The following is a 23,353-nucleotide window of genomic DNA, read 5'->3' as shown; positions in this document are numbered from 1 at the left end:
CTCAAACTTTTTAAACCAGTTCACTGTCCCTCAGACTGTTAGAGGGCTGGACTATAGTAAAACAAAAGCTCACACTCTGTCTCTGCCCCTCAGCCCATTTGCCATAACCCATCCGGCTGCATAAACGTCTTCAGAGGGCCCACAGGTAAATTCATAATATCACAACAAACCACCGGAGCATGTAAACTTAAGGTCCAAGATTTCTTCACTGAACCTTCATTTCATCCAGGTAGACAATTCCAGAGAATGCATTACCAAGATATTAAAACAGAACATGAGAATGAATTTCTAACAGATGGAAAGGGGAGGAAATCCATAAATGGCTTTGTGAATACTGTAAACCCATGAAACTCATGAAAACATGAGAGAGGTACCTTGTAAAAACCAAATCCTTTCTACAAAACCCTCAGCTCAAATCTCCAATGGGCATTTTTTACACTAAAAATTTGCCTCACTGGTTATTCTGAAGACAAGTTGCAATTGGCTAATGGTTCTGTGTTGTTCTGACAATGTTATCCTCAGTTAGCTCACTAAACATGCTGAGAAAAATAAATAATGGATCTCAATCTTATAAATAACCTAGAAGATAAAACTGTGGCACAAATGATGGGCCTGATTTACTGGCCACAATAAAAGAGAACAAGAAAGTCCAGAGCTGCTATCACATATCAAGGCCCTAGTTTTTTCTCTGGATGCCATTGCTAATAAGGTTTTTCTCAAACTTTCTTCTTCCTTTTTTTACTCAAGTAAGCTGTCTATGGCACAGGCAAAGAAGTTTCTAAGGCTTTCAAGAAAATGGCATTTTAGCAGACTAAGCTACAGAAAAGAGTGAACTCACAGAAAGCAGAAACAAAACAAAACAAACAAATATAGCCAAAAAACCCAGGACAGAGAATTTGCCTTGAAAACCAAGGAGTCAGGGCAGCTAGGTAGCTAGGATAGAGTACCAGCCCTGAATTTAGGAGGACCTGAGTTCAAATCTGGTCTCAGACACTTAACACTTCCTAGCTGTGTGACCCTGGGCAAGTCACTTAACCCCAGCCTCAGGAAAAAAAAAAAAAAAAGAAAGAAAGAAAACCAAGGGGTCTGAGCCAGTCCATAGGGCTCTTAATTACATATACCATATCCTCCCTTGCCTCAATTACTTTCATTTACTGCAAAATGTTTTTACAAATCGTCTTACTTTATTTTGATAATAAACTGAAATGGAATGGCTCAAGACTTGGCAAATCGTTTAAAAAAAAAAAAAAAAAAAAAAGACCAAAAGTATAAAATAAATAGATGGTTTGCAGTTTCCTTCTATAATAATACTGGTGCTTTTGGAGACCACAAAGCCATAATCTTGATCCTTAGGAGTAGCAGCAGGTCAGAGAGACTAAGACTCCTATTGGAAATATATTGCCAAAGCAGAAAGAAATGACAAGGGCCTCCAGAGAATGAGAAAACTGAGAGGAAACTTAAACTATAAGAAAAACTGGTCACAGTGAGAGTACTTGCCACCCTCACCCCAGGAGAGCTAAGCCTCCTTTGGCATCCTGTGAAATGATCCTTTTGAGATCACAGAAACTAGGACTTGATGACTATTAGAAAACTAAGTCAGAGAAGATTTAAAGAAAAAACCAAAAAACCTATACCTCAGTAATTTGTGGCTTACTCAACAAAAGTAGTAAATACCATCATTTCAGATAAAATACTAATTAATGAAGGCTTAGTAGGCACAAGTAATTTTTTTTTTATCTTTTTATCCCCCCTAGCAAATAAAACAAAATGTATACAAAATTTTGTTTGGAAAATCTTAGGCAAAAAAAAAAAAAAAAATTAAGCCTAACTTCCTTAAAATATGCATGCATGCATGCGCTTGCATACACATATCCTTTAAGAGTAATATTTTGATCTCCCATGTGTTTATTTTTTTAAAAACTTAGACTTGAAAGTAGAAATTGTTTTATGGAGTTGAAAAAGTTGAAAAATACTTATTTATGGCATAAAATCTTGACTGAGCTCTGAGTAGATAAATATAACGAAAAGCACGAAAGTAATCACAACTTGTAAGTCTTTTTAAAGACCATTTCAACCCTTCCATTTGTTTTACTACCCTATAAAGAGGCAGTCTGCATAGGCCCAAAGGCCATAAATGTTTTCATCCACAAGTAATATGGGTACCTACAATCCAGTCAAATCATTAGGAATACAGGTTGCTGAAGACCAACAGTAAATAAATATCTTTTCCTTGTAAACAGTTTTATGCTCAATTCTACTTAAAAAGTCCATGGTGTTCTTCATTTGAATATAGTTTTTACAGATTAAGTATTTCATAAAAGTAAGTTATTTTCTCAGCTACACAATTTCTGATAAACAAAGAAAATCTGTGATGTTTTGATTAGATATGAGGTTGTTAGGAGATCTGATAGTAAGGCCCAGTCAACTAAGTAAGCTACTCAGTCATAAATAAAAACCAGACTCCTCCCTCCCCCCCAGGTGCAGCCTCTCCCAACACCCACACTAAGTATTTCAGTTATGAAAATTGTCCAGTTGGGCTTAATGTGCAAAAGAAGAAAAAAAAGCAAACAAACCAAAAAGCCAACAACAAATCTTTTCCCCAGTGTTCTTGCTTCCAATTGAAATTTAAGCAACTTACAGATCTTTTAGGATAACCAAAAACGGGTTTTAGGCCATCTAACTTAATAGATCTAGTTCCTGTGTTGAACAGCAATAAACTTTTCTACACTGAAAGGGCTATAGGATCGCTATCCTTGCTGCCAAGAAGTAGTGCCTGTTTATGTTGGCAGCCATTTGTATTTCTAATGGAAAATTTCAGTGCTGTCTGTATTAATGCTGGACCAAATTATTAAAGAAGACAGCCTCTTAAAGTGCTCATGCAGTTTCTCCAGATATAGACAATGAAAGAAATTAGTCAAGAAATCTTGTGCCAACACAAAACTGCAAGTAACAGGACAAATCAGATTTAGAGGTCCATAGATCATCTCATCCAATCCTCTCACTTTATAGGGGAAGGAACAAAAGGTCAGAAAAGAAAATGAAGGCAGCATGGGATGATAGAAAGTGTCCTGGATCTGAAACTCGAAAAACTTGGCTTAACTCCCAATTCTGCCATTCATCACCTTAGATTGTTTACAATCTGTCTCTAGACCCCAAGTTTCTCATCTGCAAAATGAAAGGCTTAATCATCTGTAAGACCTGCCAGAGAATTAACAGTTGTTGTCTATAGTACCTTCCTCACAGAATCGTTGAGTGGCTACACAGTATGATGGCTAATAAAGCCAGATGACTTGGATTCAAACACCCCCTCTGCCATGGACCTTCCATGTAACCCTGAGAAATCACTTCAATTTCCTCAAGTATAAAATGAAGGGTTTAGACTGAGGTCCCTTTTACTTCTAAAGCTATGATTCTACAAAATCGGATGAAACTAGATCTATGTAAAGCACTCTGGACACTTCAAAACACTATAAAAATGTCAGTTATCACAGCTGCTACAGCCACCACAGTCACCTCATTAAGAGGAAGAGCATCATTCAAATAAAGGTTTCCTTATAGAAAGTAAAGTAAGACAGCCTGGCATAAGTCATATATAAATCCAGGTCAGAGTTTAAGATGATTACAGTGAAACCAAAACACTAGGGAGCAAAGAAGAGAAGTTAAGAAACTCCAAAGTTGGTCATGATAACTTATATCAACAGAACAAAAGGGAAGAAAGAATCCACTGGCTTTTGCTTCTGAATGTGCTGGACTGCTTAGCAGAACCTAGCAGTTTTGGCAGGAGAGGTCTGGGTTTTAAGTCCAATGACCTTCTCTAGTGCTATGCCACAGATATAAGACATAAGCTCTTCAAATCACCCACCTGTTCAGGAATCCCATACTGTAGATTAGGTAACAAGAGATTAAGCACTACTGAAGCCAGAATTAAGATTGTTTATTTAAGACCACAAGCCGAAGTTATGTAAAACTTTTTGCTGCAATGTCATCCTGGAGTCATCCTGCCTCCCAATATTAACAGAACTTGGCTTAGTTATTAGTGTTTTTCCCAATGGAATTCATTTTTCTTTAAAACTAAAGGAATCTGCTGCCTGAAAGAGTTATTTTGCCTAAAGAAAAGAACAATGCATATTCAGTAGTTAGGTACATATTTCAGAAAATATATTCCCCAAAATATAACTAAAACACAGGTGGCTGATTTTCATATTGTTTTCTGAATTGAAATTTTAAATTTCAGATCCCTGGCAGTCTTTTAACCCTGATTTAAAACTAAAAACAGCTATCATTTTACTCAGTGAGCTCTTGCAACTGTCCCAACAATCAAATACTAAATAAATATGTTTTTCTTACTCTTCTAAAAATGAAATTTTATCAATGTATTTTATATTTGCATCCCCTTCATTTCCAATTTTTTTCTTCTCTCTGTTCTTCCTCCCAAAAGAGCCACTCTTTAAAAAAAAAAAAAAAAAAAAGCAGTTCAAAAAAACTTAACCAGCACATTAACCCATTAACCAAGTGTTACTTGTAGTGCTCCACAGCCACAGCCACAATTTCCCACATCTGCAAAGAAAAGAGGCCAAGGGACAGAAAGACACAATTCCAATGAGGTGGGGAAGGGGAGAGAAATCAAGATGAAAGTAAGATTTGTCTTCATAACCCACTAATTTGGCTTTTTAGAAAGAACAAGTACTGTGCCTGCAGATTCCTTAACTCTGAAAACAGAAGAGATTTCCAGGAGAGTTCATTCCAGGACACAGATAGCCCCATCCTAAGGACTGCTGGGTGAGGTGCTATACAAATGAGAGCAGAGGGTGGGAGAGGTTCAAGGGCATGTCTGCTCTCTCCTCCCGTATGCCTCCAGAGACTAAGAGTATTAGTTTCATGACATTGCCTTACTTTAAATAAGCCAGAAGGAAGAGATATTTGTCTTTTTTCTAAACCCAGTTTGTTTCCAAGACAAGGACTGTGATGCTGACCCACAGAGTAAGTGTTCACTGTCTAAGGTTCACATAATCTGATCAACTGGGAAAAATAACTTGCACACAAAGCAAGATATATTTTATTTTATTTCTTAAATCCAAATGCCAGACACTAAAAACCTTACAGTTTCCAAAGGAATTTCTGGAGGTGAATGAGTTTTGTTTGTCAGCTGATAGGATCTATTTTCACCAATTTTTGACAAACTGTAAGGCATTTCAAAGCCAAACAAAAATGATGTGGGGATTATTTACCCTTTTGGGCTATTCATTTAATGTTCCAAGGCAAATAATCTAAAAATGACAGTAGTAATAGTTCTATTTTTTGCAGGAAAGTAAACTAATGAAGAGTAGTTGTACAAATCCTTAAAAATCCAAATATGACTCTGTAACAGAGCTTGGAAAAAAACACAAACCAAGGGACATAGTTTCCAATCTCTTGCTCGAAGCCCAGATCACAGGAAATTTATTTTGATTATACAATGCACTTAACACTGTGGCCTCTGATGTGGTTTGGGCCAAGCAATGTCTGGAAAGAGAGGGCCAGTAACTAAAGTAAATCTGGAATGCTCTGCCAGTTTCTACATTTAACAACAAAAAATTAAATGCCTTTGTATGTGTGTATATATATATATATATATATATATATATATATATATATAGAGAGAGAGAGAGAGAGAGAGAGAGAGAGAGAGAGAGAGAGAGAGAGAGAGAGAGAGAGAGAGAGAGAGAGAAATGAATGAGGGAATCTGAGAAAGTAAAAGAATATGAGATCGAGAGACAAAAGGCAAGAGAAAGACTGAACACATAGGGCACATACACAACCACAATGCTAAGGGGCTACATGAGGTTTTACTTGCATATATTCTCTTGGGTATGATGAGGTTAACACAATACCAGTTCAACTAAAACTTCCAGAACCATGTTGGTTTTCCTTAATCAAGACCAGCAGCCCCATTTCAGCAGGGGACATGCTCTCAAGAGCCAGGTTTTAGGTCCTATGAAACCAATACAGAAACCTAAAAAAGAATAAGGCGAATGGCCATGCATACACTCCCCAGGAATCTCTCAGATGTCCCCATATCAAAACGAGCTGGTTAACACTAGAGGCCTTCTCTCACCAGAGCTTCAAGACATTCTAACGACTTAGCATCTCTTGCCATAGCATATCCTTTAGTGTTTGAGAAAGACTAGAAGAGATTTTTACAAAGCCAAAATGGAACATTCAACAAACTAAAGTACTACATTTTGAGATATGCTCAATGATGAGTGAGGAAAAGGAGGCAGAATGCAATCCTAATCATAGGATGAGTTTTTGTTTGTGCTACTGTAACCCCTGAAGAACCATCAAGTCCTTGTGTACACACCTAGGCCTGAAGAGCTCCTGGCTCTTGTGACGTAGCACCATTTCCTATATTTCACCCCAGAGGGCAAGAAATGCCGGAAAGGGCACTCTGGGCAACAAAGTAATTTCCCAATTTTTGACAGAATCTGACCTGTCTTGCACAAAGGAGATGCCTGAACCCACAAAGATGTCACAAGGTACTATGGTTCTTTATAGGAACAAGAATAGCACAGGGGTCTGTTAACGCTCAATCTGAAAAACAACTTCTTCAACTGTCTGATTCTTCAAGTTATTGAAATTAATGATCCTAATAAAGAGAAGGGAAATACTTTAAGTGCCTATAAGACTAAAGATTTGGTGTGAAAAAGCGGTGTGCTTTTTAATAAGTAATCTTCAAAAAGAAATTCACTCATAAGCAAATTCTTAAACAAGCAAAGCTGGCTGCTTACAAATTTCCTTCATCTTCTGTACCAGGAGAGAAATAACCTTTGTCCTTCCTCTTGTGGGCTGTGAATGATTAGCTGGGGTGTACTGACAAATAAAAGAAAAAGAAAGATGGTGCCTCGAGGCCAGGATGCTTATGGTTTACCACACTGCTCATCAAATTAAGGCAGATGTACAGAGGGGTTTTTTGAATGCAGACCTGTGATTTCATTGATAAAGGGAACCCCTAGATTGACAGATATTCACCCCACCAGGGCAAATCAGCAATTATTTTGCAACTTTAAGACTGAAGAAAGGTTAAATGACCTGCCAGCCAAGGGTCATCCAGGCAGAAGGTGCCAAAGACAGGACTCCAAGGACAGCCCTCTCTCCACTTTATTCTGCTTCTGTGTAACATGTAACAGGGATATTTGTAAGGTATTAACAATGTTATACAACAGAGAGTCTTCCAAAAGTCTTAAGTGCAGTTTTAAGCTATTGGGAAACTCAAGACTGCAGTAAGATCTTTAAGATGCCAGTTCCATCCATCCATCCATCCATCCCCCTCTCTCTCTGTCTCTCCTCTTCCCACCACCTCCTTCCCCTTTACTGGAAATAGCTTTTCCAAATTTATTTTTGCTTCTCCTTTTCAACAACCAGACCCTGGTGAAAAAGTTTGGAAACAGCAGGTTGCTTGCTACTATGAGAAAAACTGAGTTGGAATGGTCAAAAGATGTAGACAACAGAGAATTTTTTTTTTTTTTTTAAATCAACAAATTCTGGGTTAACAAAGAAGATGATGAGATTAAGACTCCAGTGGTGAGTCTTGTTGCAGTATTCATCAGCAAGATTAGAGACTGCCTAAAAGCCAGAAGAAGTTTGGCCCACAGAAAAGAGCCCTGAATTTGGATTAGGTTTAAATTCTAGTGCTACAACTTAATATTTATGTGTGACCTAAGATAAGTCACTTCACTAGACTGGATATCACAGTTCCTCCAATTGTAAAATGTTGTACTACTACATGACTTTTAAGTCCCCTTTCCAGCTCTAAATCTATGATACCAAGTGAAATTAAGCAAACTTTTTTCTAGGTCAAAGATTATCCCACTTACACCAAAACAGATAATACCAGCTTCCAATGGATACATTAACAGCTCTTGAAATTGTTGTTAAATCATGTTGCTAAAATTTTAGTTAATACTACATATCTTGTATCACATTGTATAGGATTTGTATTTTTTCTAATTTTGCAGTACCCTAAATTAAAATTCCTAAGTAACTTGCCTGTATAAAGTACGTACTATACCTGATCTGATATCCCCTCAAAGTATACATAGAGATACAGGAACTTAGAACTTGGGGAGATCTAGGGAGTTACTTAGCACAACACTGTTAATGTTATCAAATAACAAATGTGCCCATCTTGCAGTTAAGGAAGCTAAGGCACAGCTTGATTAGATAACCTGTTTAGAGTCATCAAGCAAGAAGGAGGACTTTAAGCTCCTAATACAAAGCTCCTTCCAGGAGAATATGGACTTCAATGAATCAGAGGCTAACATTCTTTAATAAAACTTCTTTTTTATACTATCACTAATCACAAATGTGTAAGCTTTGATTCACTCATTATAAAATTATTTTAAACTTCAAAGAGCTGGAACTACCAGAAAGGCTGTTTTCCACATTAATCACTGCCCAAGTCCAACAGTTCTGATGAGATTTTAAGGAATAAATTGGCTTGCATAGTATTATGCTTTAGGTTACGTTTTAAAACTTCATTCGAAAAAGTATTTCATTTCCATTTTACAGAAAAAGAAACTGAGGCACAAAGAAGTCGACTTGTCCCAAGGTCCCAGAGCTTGTAAGCTTTCACCAGTGCTAGATTGATTGATTCTGAATCTAGTCTTTCAGTCATTTCTTCGAGATGTGTGAGGAGAGATAGGTGGGGACACAGAGGCTATACCACTGAGCTTGAGTGAAGAAAATTCAAGTTCAAATTTGGCCTCAAACCAAACTTTGTGACTCTGGGCAAGTAATAACTTGTTTGCCTTGGTTTCCTGAACTGAAAAATGAGAATAATAACAAACCCTTTATTCTCCTAAGATTGAAAGATCAAAGGGGAGAATATCTGTAAAAAGTGCTTAGTATGGGGCTTGGTACGCAGAGGTACTACAAAAATACGAGTTCCTTCCTTTCCCCTGTGCTTTTGGAACATTCTTTTCTCAGTGTCTTCAGACACACACAAATACTGAGTATATAATTTGGCCATGGGAAAAAGAGCTCTGGACTGGGAATCAGGAGATCTGAGTTCTGCTCTTGACTATGTCACTAAATAGTTCTGTAATTAAATTGTTAATTCTCCAGGTCTCAGGATGCTCATCTGTAAAAGGTAATAAACCATATTCTTTCCACAGGCCTCTCTTAATGCTCAAAAATCCATGATTTCCTAATTTATGCTGATTAATACCAACTACCAAAACAGACACTTCTACGCTTTGAACTTCAATGAAACAGCCACATTCTTTTGCTGAAATCGCCATTGTGCGAGGTCACTGTTTTGATAATATGGCAATAGGTTGGAGAAAGAAAAAAGCCCTATCTCTACTAATTACTTGGATAAGCCAGGTAAATTTTCTGAGCCTCAGTTTTCTATGCTATACAATGGGAGAGTTGAACGAAATAATTCCTAAAGTCCTTTCCTGCTCTAGAAAGCCTACATAGGCACAGGAGGTCCATTCTATGTGGCAGAATGGAGAAGAAATGAAATTAAACAAATCAAAACCTCTGTCAAAATTCAAAAAATAATCATAGCATGGCTAAATTCTCATGCCACACTAAAATACAATAGTAATTTGGACACAGGCCTGCTCTATAGAAAACGTGGCTCCAGGCAGAAGGCCCTGTGTCGCTCTCCTTCCTGGATCGCATAGGAAGGTTTTCCCCCATAAGAAGATACCACCTGCACAGGCTTTGAGGGAGGGCAGGCAACCATGTGTAAAATAATGCTTGGTTTCTCCTGGCATTTCCTTTATGTAACCGCACTTTGAAAAAGTACAGAACATTTTCATTCCCTAATGAGTCCTTCTACCTTAATGTGTGGCGGGAACGGGAGATGAATTGATCCCCAATTGTGGGAAATTCTAAGGTCTGATTTGATTGAAAGAACGGTATTTCCAGGCAGGGATGCTAAAGAGTTAAAATAACTCCCAAACCAGGGCAACATTTCATAGAAAAACCAGCAGAATTGAACACGTATTTATAATTTAACTATGAGCCTCCTTTTAATTCTATTTGGTTTGGTTTGGGTTTAGGCTTTGGCTAATTACTACATTTAACCGGCGAGATAAATGAATTATCCTACATCATCGACTTTTTAAAAAAAAAAAATTAGATCTGAATTCCACAACGCTCGCTTAGCCATCTCCTTCCCAAAGGCCATTTCTTATGATTACAAAATAACTTTATTTTCTTCAAGGATATAAGTATTGATTCGTTTTATTAAACCACTTGCAATCTAGACTCATGATATAAAATCAAAAGTTGATTTTTTAAAAGGAGAGTCATTACGGTAGCAAGAGCTCTTTTTCCAGTGGCGGACTCTAAACACAGTCCAGGGTTAAATTTTCTTTTTAAAGGAAATAATTTCTTAGTCGGATCCAAGGGTGAGCGGCGGAGAGGAGAGGCAGGGCGCCAATGCTTCCCCTCCTCCTCCCCTCCCCCCCAGCTTCCCCTTGCTCCCCGTATGTTCAGCCCCACCCCCAGCTCTCCCCCAAGCGGAGAACCTCCCCCTCCCCCCCTTCCTGGCAGGCCGAGCAGTGCCCCAAGTCCCCCTAGGCACGGATCCCCCCAACTCGCGGCATCGCCACGGCTCATCAATCCCCACCCCCAGTCCCCGGCGCTCCAAGTCCCGTCCCCCCCCACCCCCAGCTCGCCAGAACCTCTCGGTACTCACCGTTTCCTTATTGGGAAGCAGCTCCTTTCGGATCCTAAAGAAGTTCTTGCCGTACTGTCGGAGCCCCTTAATGAAGCGTTTCTGCGTTAAGGAAACAAATGGGATGTAAAAATTAAAATAAAAGCCACAGCAGAAACCAAACAGGATGTCAGCAAAGCCCCCCCATAACGATTTCAGCTGCGAGGGAAGCTCGGTCACAGCAGGGTCTGTCCGTCCCCCCACCCCCTCCTCCAGGGACTGGGACCAACCAGTACCGGAGGAGGATCGGCACAGCCTTCGCCCGAGCGCCAGCAATGGCCCACGGGCGCCGAGAGGCTCTAGCATTTCGGGAAAAAACTTGGGGCACTGGCAGCTCCCTACAATGTGTCTGCCCGGGGCCAGGCGCGGGCCGGCCAGAGCCCGAGGCTGGCGCTCGTCTCCGGTCGGAAGCCCAAACGCTCTGCCGATCGCTTCGGCGTTTCATCAAAGCAAGGCGGAAGCGAGCCGCTTCCCAAGGAGAGGGGGTCTTCTTCCCAGGAGAGGGCTCAGGAGAGCCGCCGCGCAGATCGCGGCCCCGGGACTTTTCCTCCAGCCGGGCTCTCCAGAGCTGGAGAGAAGTCAGCCCAGAGAAGCTGCCGGGGTAGCCCCCTGCAGGGCCTGGGGGCTGCCCTCGAGCTCCCATCCCTCCCCCCCCACTCCCAGAGCAGCCCAGCCCTCTCCCCCTGGCCGGAGGGCCGTACAGGGCAGGCAGGGGGCAAGCAGGGGCTGCCCCTCTCCCGGAGCGCTTCCCATCTTTTGCAGGCAGCAACTGGCGAGAGGGAGGGAGGAAGAGAGGGAGAAAAAGAGGGAGGGATGGAAGGCAAGAGGGAGGAAGGAGGCCCCATATCCCTCCCTGCAAGTCCCCTCACCCCCAGCCACAGGTAAGCCCAGCCAGGTGCCCTACACAAGTCTCCTGAGGTGGGGAGCAATCGTCGCCGCCACCGCCACTGCGGTGGCAAACCAAACCCGCTTGTCACTGGGGGCTCTGACACTACAAAGGGGAGGGAGGAAGAGGAGGAAAGGGGAGGAGGAGGCAGCTTGGAGGTGGCGGCAGCGGCTGCTTAGCATGTGATCCCGGCTGGGCAGGGCTGGGCAGGGCTGGGCTGGGCTGGGCTGCTCCAAGACAGTGAACCAGCTCCCTGCAAAAGGTGGCCTGGATCCCCCGGCCCATCCTAATCCCATTCACCACCAGAGGGGAAAGCTAACCCTGGCTGCAGCTCCCCTGGGGAAACAGTGCAAGTAATAGGGAGTCAAGGTTAGTCACCAGGGAATGTGGCACTGGGATGGAGGCCAGTTCTTTTCTGAACTCGGACACTCCAGCCCAAGATTCCTCTTATGGGGTGGGGGTGGGGGATCCCCTCACAGAATGCTTTGAAAAAGGATCATCCTAATTTGTGATGGGCCTCCATTTACTCTTTTAATTATGGAAGTTTCCTTAAAAGAGGAAGCGAAAAGATTGCCTCCCGGCAAATAATATGAGGCTAGTGCAAAACAATCTAGGGCATATCCCATCTGATGGACAAGAAAACCATGTCTAATCAACTGCAACCATAGTTTCCTAAGTTGGGAAGAAGTCTTTCCCAATCTCCTCAGTCGTTCCCTGAGATTTCCCAATGGAACTAACTTTGCATGTAATTTATATTTACTTAGCCATGTACATATTTGTATTTCTCCAATGAGATGTTAAGCTCTTTGAAAGCAAGGACTTTTTCAACCCATTCCCCCCAACACCCCTTTTTATATCCCTAGCACTTTTAAAATTCGAAGCTTCTGCTCTTTCCCCCAAGCCGACCAGACTGATTCTGAAACTCCCCTAGAACACCTTCCACATCCCAGTCCTCCCCCACCCTGGGACCACTTTACAGCTCATGTTTTGGAATATATAAAGAGATAACATGATCTACACAGCTGGATATGATATGTCAATCAATTAAGCCTACCATTTTGTTCAGCAACTCCAGCTACTTTCCAGGCCCAAACATCAATCCCTAAATCCCTCCCCCACTCCCACCAAGGTGGAGTTTCTAATTAGAACAAAAAACTCTGAAAGGCAGGAAATATCTTTCTTTTGTATTTGTATTCCTTAGAAGCATAATGTTCTTAACATTTTCTCATTAATTTGTGATTCATTCAAGATCCCACAGACCCAAGCCGGCTAGAATTAAGAAAGTAGACTTGGTCTTTGATTATAAAACAGATCCAACTCAGGCCACAATTGTCCAAAATTCTGAATATTCAGATTACTCCAAAAAGGGGTAGAAATTACTTTCACTTCCATCACAATTCACATTCAATAGGGAGAGAAGGTGGGGCACCTACCCTGAGCAGAGAACATAAAAAAGCTGCTGACAAAATCTGAAGGAAGGAAAATTATGAAAGGGAGCAAAATCTGAGAGAAGAGGGTTAAAGCTAGTTTTTAAGGCAATTTAAACCCTGTCAACAAAACTGACTCTTCTGAAATCATAAAGGTTAAATCGAATGATAATTGTGTGTTTAGCCTTGTGTGGGATAAAAGAAAATAACCTCGAAGAGCTTACCATAAACATAATTGATGTTTTAATAGATATATATTCCTCTAGGAAACCAGAATCAAATTCACCTCCATCTATAATTCTTCCCTGGTCATTCTCTATTTATATTTCTAAACTAAAATAAGTCATAAAGTCCTGCCCATTTTTCTTCCAAAATGTTTCTCCAAATCATGCCTTGCTTTTCATTCCACCAATTCAGGCTCTTGAATATCTGACATCCAGAATCAATAGGGAATTGACAGAAATCTATAATAATCTGTAAGATTACAAATCAATGTCTGACAGACAAGTGATTAAAGGACATCAAAAAAAAAAAAATTTTAAGAACTCCAATGTATAGTTATCAGAAAAAATTTTCAAAATCACTAATAACATACAAACAACAACTCTAAAGTATCATCATCAATACTGAATGAGATGAGGTGAGATCTTTCAAGACAGTTGTGAAAATCTAGTTAAGGCTTCATCTACTTCAGAGTTTGAGTAGGCCTGAAGGACTTTGAGGATTGAGTCAAGGGCATACTTGAGTCCCCTTCCTGCTATCCTTCCATGACATCATTTTCTCCTTATGTCAGTCAAATATAGACAACTATGTACTTATTGGTCAAGTTCAATTTCTTGGGTAGATATCGAGTTTAGAATGTAAGATCCTCAGCCAATGAAGATGAGGGTCAGTGGTGGGAGGGGGAATTTCCATTACAGATTAAAAGTGTTAATCCAGCCCCAGAAGGTGCTTCCTCCCTTTGAAAGTGTGCTGGAAGGAGTGGGATTTTCAAGAACTATAATACACTTTGCTTTGGTTCTAGAGATCTCTGTAGCTTTTTTATTAAATGGTGACCCCTCACCATTTCTGTACCACACAATACCCATTAAGTTAGCAAAAATGGCAAATGATGTAAAATTCAATGGTAAAGGAGTTGTGAGAAAACAGGCATTTTCTAACTCATTGGTGGCTGAGTTTCAATTATCCTAGAAATTATGCAAAGTTATTAAGTTTCTCATGCCCTCTGAATCTAAGGTGGTTAAACAGCAACAACTTTATAGGACATAAGTCCTTACTTTATAAGAAAACAAGTCAGCAGAGGAGACAGGACATATGCATATGTGTGTATATGTGTGTCATTTTCAGTCATGCCCAACTCGGTGTATCAATTTGGACTTTTCTTGGCAAAGTTTCTGGAACGGTTTGCTTCTCCAGCTCATTTTACAGAAGAGAAAACTGAAGCAAACAGAATTAAGGGACTTGTCCAAAGTCACACAACTAGTAAATGTCTGAGGCCAGATTTGAACTCAGGAAAATGTCTTTCTGACTCCAGGCCCAATACTCTACCCCCTCTACCAACGATTTACATTTATATATGTACATACATATGTAAATGATAGCGTAGCAATAGTAGAGAATACAAGGAAACACAGGTAGTAAGTGACAAAAGGCAAGGTTTGAACCTAAGTGCTCTGATTTCAACATTTCTATCAGATCATACTTTCTTCCAGAAAGAAACTGTACATCAGAAAATATTCAAATTGTGATGTATATGAAATATTTTGGAGAAATGTGTTAATTATTTATGGTAAAAGATGGAAACACAGGGTGCCCAAGGAAGGGAATGGGTGAACAAACTTTATGAATATAATGAAATATTAGTATACTACAAAGAATTAAGATTATGAAGACTTCAGGTAAACATGGAAAGAAGTAGCCTTATTTGAAAGGACAGAGAGTGAATAAAAGAGTCATAAAAAATATAGTACAATTAAAGACAAAACTTTAAAAAAAAAAAAAAAAAAAAGCCAGAATTCCAGTTAAATACAACAAATGAAATCAGTGATATACTTTCAAAGTTAAAAATACATATCCTTTCTCTTAATAGTTGGTAAAACAAAAAGGGAAATTCTATTTATCAATAATAATCAAGCTATTAATTGTTTTACCTAATTATTTTCAGGGAAATAGACTCTGAGGGAATATTTGGTTGTTTCTCAAAAAATATCCTGCATCAAAATAAAATGTATGAAAAAAATCAATTTCATCAAGTTAAACTCTCCCTCACAACAAAAAACCCCTCCCCTCATTATGACAGCTCCCTAAAAACTACAGAATAAAGCTTAATCTACCTTAGCATTTGAAGCTATATGTTGCCTGACCCAACATAATATCAAAAGTCATAGTTGATATTTGCATAGGTCTTTAAATTTGATAGAGTACCTTCTATTTATAATCTCATTTAATCCTCACAAGAAATGTGTGTGACTGGAGATATTTTATCTCCCTTTTACATATAAGGAAACTAAGGCATTGAAATGTTAAATTTCTTGTCTAAGATCATACAATCAAATAAATCAATAAAATGTTTTTTTAATCAGACATTGCACAAAATGCTGGGGGTACAAAAAGAAGTAAAGGCTAGCTAGACCCTGCCCTCCAAATGATCACAGTCTAATAGGTAACACAACAAATATATACAAACAGACTATATACAGGATGAATAGGAATTCTCATTTCTCTCAGTTTGTGTAAAAATTAGGGCATGTGTGAGACAGAAAAAAAAAGCCCTTCAATTCAGTCATGAATCAATTTTTTATTAAATGATTGAGGATTAAGGGCTAAGGATTAAAATTGTAAAATGAGACCATTTGCCAAGAGCTCCTTCCTCTTCCCTGTTTCTGAGGGCACATCATTTCTTACCTGGCTGCATTAGTTTGGGATTTCACCACCACACCCCAGGAAGCCCATTATTGGGATAATTCCCATTAGTTTCAGTACTCCACCTCAGCCTCTCAGTCAGGAAGATGGCGACTTGAACTCCAAACCTCTTTTTTAGGTGAGGGCTCAGTTCAGACATCTCATTTTTCACCCCACTGCACTACTCTTGATTTCTATACTAGGCCTACATTTCTAGTACCTCCTTCCCTACTCCATTTTCAGTTTCCTTTTGTGTTTTATCTTCCCTATTAGATTATCAGCTCCTTGAGGTCAAGAACTGTCTTCTCTGTTTTATCTGAATTCTCAGCACTTTGCACAATGCTTGGCCTGTGGTTTTTAAATGGATTTTCTTGATAAAAATACTAGAGTGGTTTTGCCAGTTCCTTCTCTAGCTCATATACATTTACATTTATGAGGAAACTGAAGCAGACAGGGTTAAGTGACTTGCCCAAGGTTACATAGCTAGTAACTATCTGAGGTCAGATGTGGAACTCAGGTAGATATTCTTGACTTTAGGCTCAGCAGTTTTTCTACGATGCCATCTAATTATCCTCTTGGCAGATAGTAGGCACTGAAAAAAATGCTATTAGTTACTGATGCTTATTATGTTTGGAGTCAGGAAAAGTTAAAATCTAGCCTCACACCTGAGGCTAGTCATTTAATTTCTGCATCAATCCACTAGAAAAGGAAAAGTGCCAGGAAAGCCCCATGGACAGCACCAGTGCTCATGGGCACACAAAAGTTGGATGCGACTGAATGACAACATCCCCTAGATATCTTCTGCAACTGTTTCTTTCTTTACTGCTACCATCCTCAAACTCCCTTCATTTAATCTCACTATCTCCTCTAGCCATCAGTCTATCTTTTCTTTTATAGTTAAGCACCCTGATAAGGGCCTCTCCAATAGGTAGTTCCAATTCCTTGTCTTTAACTCCCTTAACTTTCTGCAGGGAGGCTTCTGATCTCATCATTCAACCAAAACTAAGGCTCTCCAAAGTCACTAACAGTTTGCTAAATTCAATGATCTTTTTTCAGTCATCTCCCTTTACCTTTCTACAGCCTTGAACACTATGGATCACATTCTACTCTGGATTATGCTCATCTCTTGAGTCTGCTGAGTCACTACTCTTAGTTCTCTTATCTTCACATTATATTATGATTATATAATAATTCTAATCAATGGCAAGTCCTGCCTCTAAAATCTTCCCCAATCCAATTCAGGCATCATTGTGAAGGTAAAATGGATCTTCTTAGATAACCATATCATTACCCTAGTCAGCAAATTCTATGGCATCTCTATCACCTCCAAGATCAAAAGTCCTTAGTTTGGATTTCAAAACCCTTTATAATACAGGTCATTATGACTTTTCTGGTCTTATAATGGCCTCCAGATACTCGTGATTTAGACACTGATGTACTTGCTATTCTTCATGCATGGCATGCAATCTTGGCATTTTCACTGATTGTTGCCCATACCTAGAACTGTCTTTCAATTTTGCCTTCTGGCTTCCTTCAAGTCTCAGCTAAAGTCTCATCTTTTTCAAGAATTTTCTTCTTCATCTTTTGATACTATCTTCAACTTATTCTAAGCATATTAGTTATTTTATATTTAATTATTTTCATATTGTCTTTCCCCATTGGAGTATGAGTTCTTTAAGATAGGAACTATTGTTTCACTTTTTTATATATCCTTAGCACTTACTTAATTGCCTATTATGTGCCAGGCATTGTACTATCAACTGACTGACATTGAACTAAATCATAGTGTCTTGCCATGTCTACTTCTTTTGCCTTCATTCAGGCTAAGCTTCCGGAACCACTAAGAAAAATTCTATTCATCTGTCATTGGAGAGACAGAGTCCAAGTGGGATTCCTCTCCCTCTCCTAGCTTTTTTATTCTTTTATTTATTTAATATGTTCCCTCCAGTTATAAAAGGAACAAAAAAAAAATTTATATTTGTTTTTGAAATTTTTGAGTTCTAGGTTCTCTGCTTTATCCCCACTCACAATTAAAAAACTATATGTGAAGTTATGTAAAACATTTCCATAAAAGTCAAATTATCCCATCTCTTCAACTTACTTTTTTTTTATGTTATTTTCCCCATTAGACTATAAGCTCCTTTAGATCAGAGACTTTCTTATTTATATCCCTAGCATTTAACACAGTGCTCAACACATAGTAGGCTTTTAATAAATGTTTCTCAAATTGAAGATTGAATTGTATTTGTTTCTTGTCTCCTCCATTATAAGCGAGGTCCTCGAGAACAGGGATTGACATTTATATTTTTTGGAATCCTAATGCCTAGAATAGGGCCTTGGTACATAACAAGTCCTCAAAAATTCTAGCTGACTTACTCTTTTTGAACATGATTTTCCTATTATTTGCTCCTGTATCTTGTTTGACAATTTTTCTACATTTTTTAAAACTACAGTACAGTATTTGTAAAGATTTTTTTTTAATTGATTCACTGAGGTTTTCTAAGTAAATAGCCATGTTGTCAAAAAAAAAAAAAATAAGCATAATTTGAAGTCTTTGTGGCTCATGTTTATGCCTTTTATATTATTAGATTTATTTTCATCTTACTGCTATGCCTAACATTTAAAAAAATCACACCAAGTAACAGTGAGGTTAAGGGACATACTTATTTTACTTCTCTGTTCAAATGAAAAGCTTATATAGTATTTCCACACTGCAAATAATCTTACTTTTGGCTTTAGACTTTTTTTCTTTTAAATTAAAACAGGCATCCTATGCCTACAATTTGTAGCAATTTTAGTACAAATAGATATTTATATTTTCTCAAAGGTGCCCTCTAAAGCAACTAATATAAATTCATATCTCATTTGACCCTAAGTCTAATCTTTTCTTTCTGTCAGGAGATAGCCAGCATGTTTCATCACAGGTCCTTTGGACTCACAGTTAATCATTTCAATGACAGGTTCTTGGGTCTTTCAGAGGTTTGTCTCTATAATTGTTGTGATTATTGAATAAACTGTTCTGTTGGTTCTCCTCAATCTATGCTAACACTTTATGCAAATCTTCCAAGGTTTATCTAAAAAAAAAAAAAAAACAAAAAAAAAAAACCCACTCTTTAGCCATAGCACATTAAGAATGAATTATATTAACATAGCATAATTTATTCAGCCATTCTCAAGTGACGGACATTTCTTTAATTTTCTGATTTGTGACACCACAAAAAAATGCTATAAATGATCTGGGAGAGAGGGCAGTTTACATGTGAGTCTTTTTTTCTCTTTCTTTTATATCTACTCTTATTACATCTGATAGTAGCATTGCTAGATATGCAAATAGTACAGAGTTTTGGAGGCATAGTTCAAAACTTCTTTACTGAATTCTTAATCAATTCACAGGTGTGCCAACAGTGCAAAAATTTGTTTGTTTTTCATCTGTTCCCATCAACAAATCTCATTTTTTATTTTTAGCCAACTTTGCTATGAAGTAGATTGGTATAAAGTAGAACCATAGAGTCATTTACAGTCTTTACTTTGCATTTTTCTTCACTTCTTGTTTGGTCCTGAACTCTTTTCTCAATGTAGTGATTAAAAGTGATTGCTTCCTTATTTTTCTACTTTATTATGCAATCACCTATATCTAAGTCATATATCCATTTGGAGCTTACCTTGCCATATGGATGAACCCATGTGAAGCTTTTTAGCAAAGATACTGACGTACTTTGCTGCTGCCATATCAGGTCTCTCTGACTGTAGGCCCAATGCTCTGTGCCTTATGGCAATATCTAATTTTTGCCAGAAAACTTTTCAGTTTTCTCAACAGTTATTGTCAAATCACGTTTTATTCAAAGGATTTGAGGTTCTTGGGTTTACCAAACATTCTGTACTGTGTTCATTTGGCTCTGTAGGTAGTATAACAAATTTATTATGCTTCATGACCTATTTATTAACCAGTATCAATGTTTTGATGATTACTGCTTTGCAATATAATTTGATACATGGTAGTTCTTAGCATCATTCTTTCCCATTTTCCGTATTTCAATTAAGTTGCTTGATCTTTTCTAATTCAAGATGAACTGCTATTTTTTTAGCTTCATAAAAGAGGATTCTTAACTTGGGATTTGTGAACTTTTAAAAACAATGTATTTTGGTAACATAATTATTTTCCTTTGAAACTTTATTATTTGACTTTATGTATTTTAAAAACATTATTCTGAGAAGCAATCTGTAGGCTTCAGCAGATGATAAAAGGAACATGACAATAGGAAAAATTTTTTTTAGTAAGCCCTGTTCTTCAGAACAATGATATGGCACTATTCACATATTAACTTCCTTTGGTTTTACTTTTTCATCCTTTGGCTTTTATACTTCTCTTTATTGGTTTAACTGATGTTGTGTAAGATTAGATATTGTTCCAGGATCCTTTTTAAACTTTTGGAATTACTGGAAATCTTCCAAGTTCTTCTGATCCAAGACACTTTCCTCTGGTTTCACTCCTTCCTCTCTGATAGCACCATCCCCTCACCAATTTTACAGCTTCATAGATTCCCCAAGATTGGGCATTTTAGTCTTCTCTTTAAGTTAATCAAAATGGAAAATGGCAAAGTTCACAAGGGTTTCGAGGAAAGAGTCAACTACCATAGATTAAACAATGCAATATTAAGCCTATCAATATAACCTCCAATTATATATATGATTTCAATATAAAGTTCATATCATAAATTGGAGAAGAGAACAAGGAAATAACTCTTGTAAAACTATGGGTAGGTACTTTTTGTTATATAAAATGTAAATATTTATAGCAGTTCTTTTGGTGGTGGCAAAGACATAAAAACTCAGGATTATCTATCAATTAGGTTATAGTTGAACAAATTATAGTATGTTAACATAATTTAATACTATAGTGCTCTTAAGAAAAAACAAAAGGGATGGTATCAGAGAAATGTAAAGATATATATGAATTGATGCAAAGTGAACTTTATGCTAACAATAACACTGCGATGAGGAACAACTCTGAAAACTTAAAAACTTACAAACTCTTTTCAGTACAATCATCAATCATGATTCCAGAAGAGATAAGGAAGAATGCTACCTTTCTCCTGGATTTACATGGAATTTACATTGCTATGGAAAATGTGATGCACATTTCTGTACAAAGCAAATGCAAGTGAATTTTTTCCCCCCTTCTTAAATGGGATGGGAGAAATGAGAATCCCAGAAAACAAATGCTTCTTAATTGGGGGAGGGGGGGATGGAAGGGAGAGAGAGAAAGACAACAAGGATTTCTATGGGTATTAGTACCTGCAGAATAATTTCTAAGAAGAGAAGACAGTTCCCAGCTATGTTTCCTGTCCCTTTCCCCTAAAGTTCTAGTGCTTTGTTTTGCTTTTTTCCTCATTTAGCTGTTTTTTTGCTGGACTCTGTTATCCTTTCTAGAGACCTCTGCTGTTTTAGATTTATGTCTTCTTGACTCTTCTATCCAATGGTTCTTTCTTTGTTTCAAGGACACTTGCTTATTTTCAGGGAGTGGATTGGTCAGAAAAATCCTAAATTATAAGTTTGTGTGTCTCTTCTCCACCTGGTACATTTAGTGGGCAAAAGATATAAGGACACTGAGTAAGAGCTCCAAGTATGTAAATCTTGTGATGAAGAGTTATTTATTTCATGAGTATGCTTTGGTTTTGGGGGTATTTTGGGGTTTTTTGGGATTTTTTTTTTGGTCTTTTATCTATTCAGAGTTACTCTATAAACAGTACATAATTCATTTTTCGGAGGTTTTTAGGTTGCAGAGGGTTATATAAAGCAACCAATGTGCATCATATGACCAGGTTCCTAAAGGAACTTGTTCTCCCTTTGAACAAAAATATACCTCTCAGTAACAGCCACTCATTTGCTCCTTACTCTGACATTAGGGGCTCAGCAGAACCTTAAGGAACTATTTGTTGACAATGGATTAACAATCAAATAAGACAGTTCTTTTTAGTATTCAAAACTGGAAGTTACCTTGAGTGGTAGAATGGGTGCAGTACTTAAACCTGGCCAAATTTAGACCCAGATGGCTCAGGGAGGCAGGTGACTTTGCACAGACTACCCTGACTTAAATCCAAATTACTTGTACTTAAATCACTACTCTGATGTCATGGTCCTCTACCAGAACAAAGGACAAATAATAACAATAACATTTCACTTCTACCACTTCTTTTGCACAGGGATACTTCATTCTTCTTACCAGAAAGTGGAGTCACTGTGCCTTCTCTTCACTATTCATTATTATTTTTGTATCCCCTTCAAACAGTAGCTTTGCCTTTCCTGTAAATCCTTTGTTACCTCCAAGATAGCATAAAAAGCCCTTTTAACCCTGGGTTGTGTATTCCAAGCTGAGCTCATACCAGATTTAGTATTGCTGGCATTATTTTAATAAGATCACATCACTCTTTTATGTTCATTCTCTATTGTCCTTCCATTCATCTTTTAGACATATGTTTAAGGGATTGAATGAGTTTTATATGGTGGTTGGTATTGGTCTGTTTGGAAAACTACTTTATTCCCTTTATGAAAAAGAACTATTTTTGTGTCTTCAGAATTTTATTCTTGAGAGTTTCATACCTGTTGTAGACTGATTTCCTCTGTAGAATTTTAGGCCATAAGATCATATTTATATTCCAAAGCATTTGAAATCCATTCTTCCAAAATTTTAATCCCGTGTCAGAATATGCCAATCTTTACTTCATCACAAATTCTATAGTAGGAAGGTCACTTTCCCGCACTCTCTATTATTTCAACAATAGCAAAGTTACTGCTAAATAGGATGTGAACAGATGTTTCCCTCATTGCTTTTTTTTTTTTTTTTTTAAACCTTTGAAAGACTAAATTATTACTAAGGCAAATGAAGAAAGTGTTGCTGTTCTTTTTTTGGCAGGAAGACAGTTCCCACAAATATACAGATAAATGAAATAACCCATTACACTTGTGGGCCAGATTTATGGTCTCTTTTCTGAACTCTATTTCCTCTTTCATACAGATGGTCTATTGCATATACTTTGATGATGCTATCACTTGTTTCTGACCCCCTGATTATTACCAAAACACTTTCTAATATGGTTTCATCTCCCTCCTCACCCCCAGTTTCTGGTTTTCCTCAAGAGCATGTATTCTTAATATAGGGTACCACCCCACAAGCACCTTCTAATGATAACCTTTCGAAGCCCTATCTTAACAACCCTGGATTCTATATTTACAGGTCTCAGGGACTTCTATCACGTCAATTTAGCTTCTTCGTGTTAGGATCTCTAAATAAATAAAATGTACCCATTTGTGTATAAAACATATGACACCATGTATAGCATCTTTTGTCCCCTGTGAATTTCTGGAAGTCTTCTACTACTCTTTAGTCCCAGAATCCTTGTCTTGCAAATTTCTTTTCTGAAGGGGCCCATG

At 38.0% G+C, this 23,353-nt stretch overlaps 1 protein-coding gene across 7 annotated transcripts in view; it reads right to left on the bottom strand.

Annotated features, from left to right (window-relative positions):
* The window catches only part of RERE (arginine-glutamic acid dipeptide repeats), a 528,280-nt gene that overhangs the window by 64,403 nt on the left and 440,524 nt on the right, over positions 1-23,353 (bottom strand). For all 7 annotated transcript variants that reach the window (XM_074307767.1, XM_074307772.1, XM_074307773.1 and 4 more), the window contains one exon: positions 10,691-10,771. In XM_074307767.1, coding sequence (XP_074163868.1) covers positions 10,691-10,771 — 81 coding nt within the window. The remainder of the gene's footprint in view (positions 1-10,690; positions 10,772-23,353) is intronic.

This window comes from Sminthopsis crassicaudata, chromosome 3 (assembly GCF_048593235.1).
Source record: "Sminthopsis crassicaudata isolate SCR6 chromosome 3, ASM4859323v1, whole genome shotgun sequence".
Lineage (NCBI taxonomy): Eukaryota > Metazoa > Chordata > Mammalia > Dasyuromorphia > Dasyuridae > Sminthopsis > Sminthopsis crassicaudata.
Note: the sequence above shows the minus strand (reverse complement) of the source record. Positions and strands in the feature narration are given on the sequence as shown.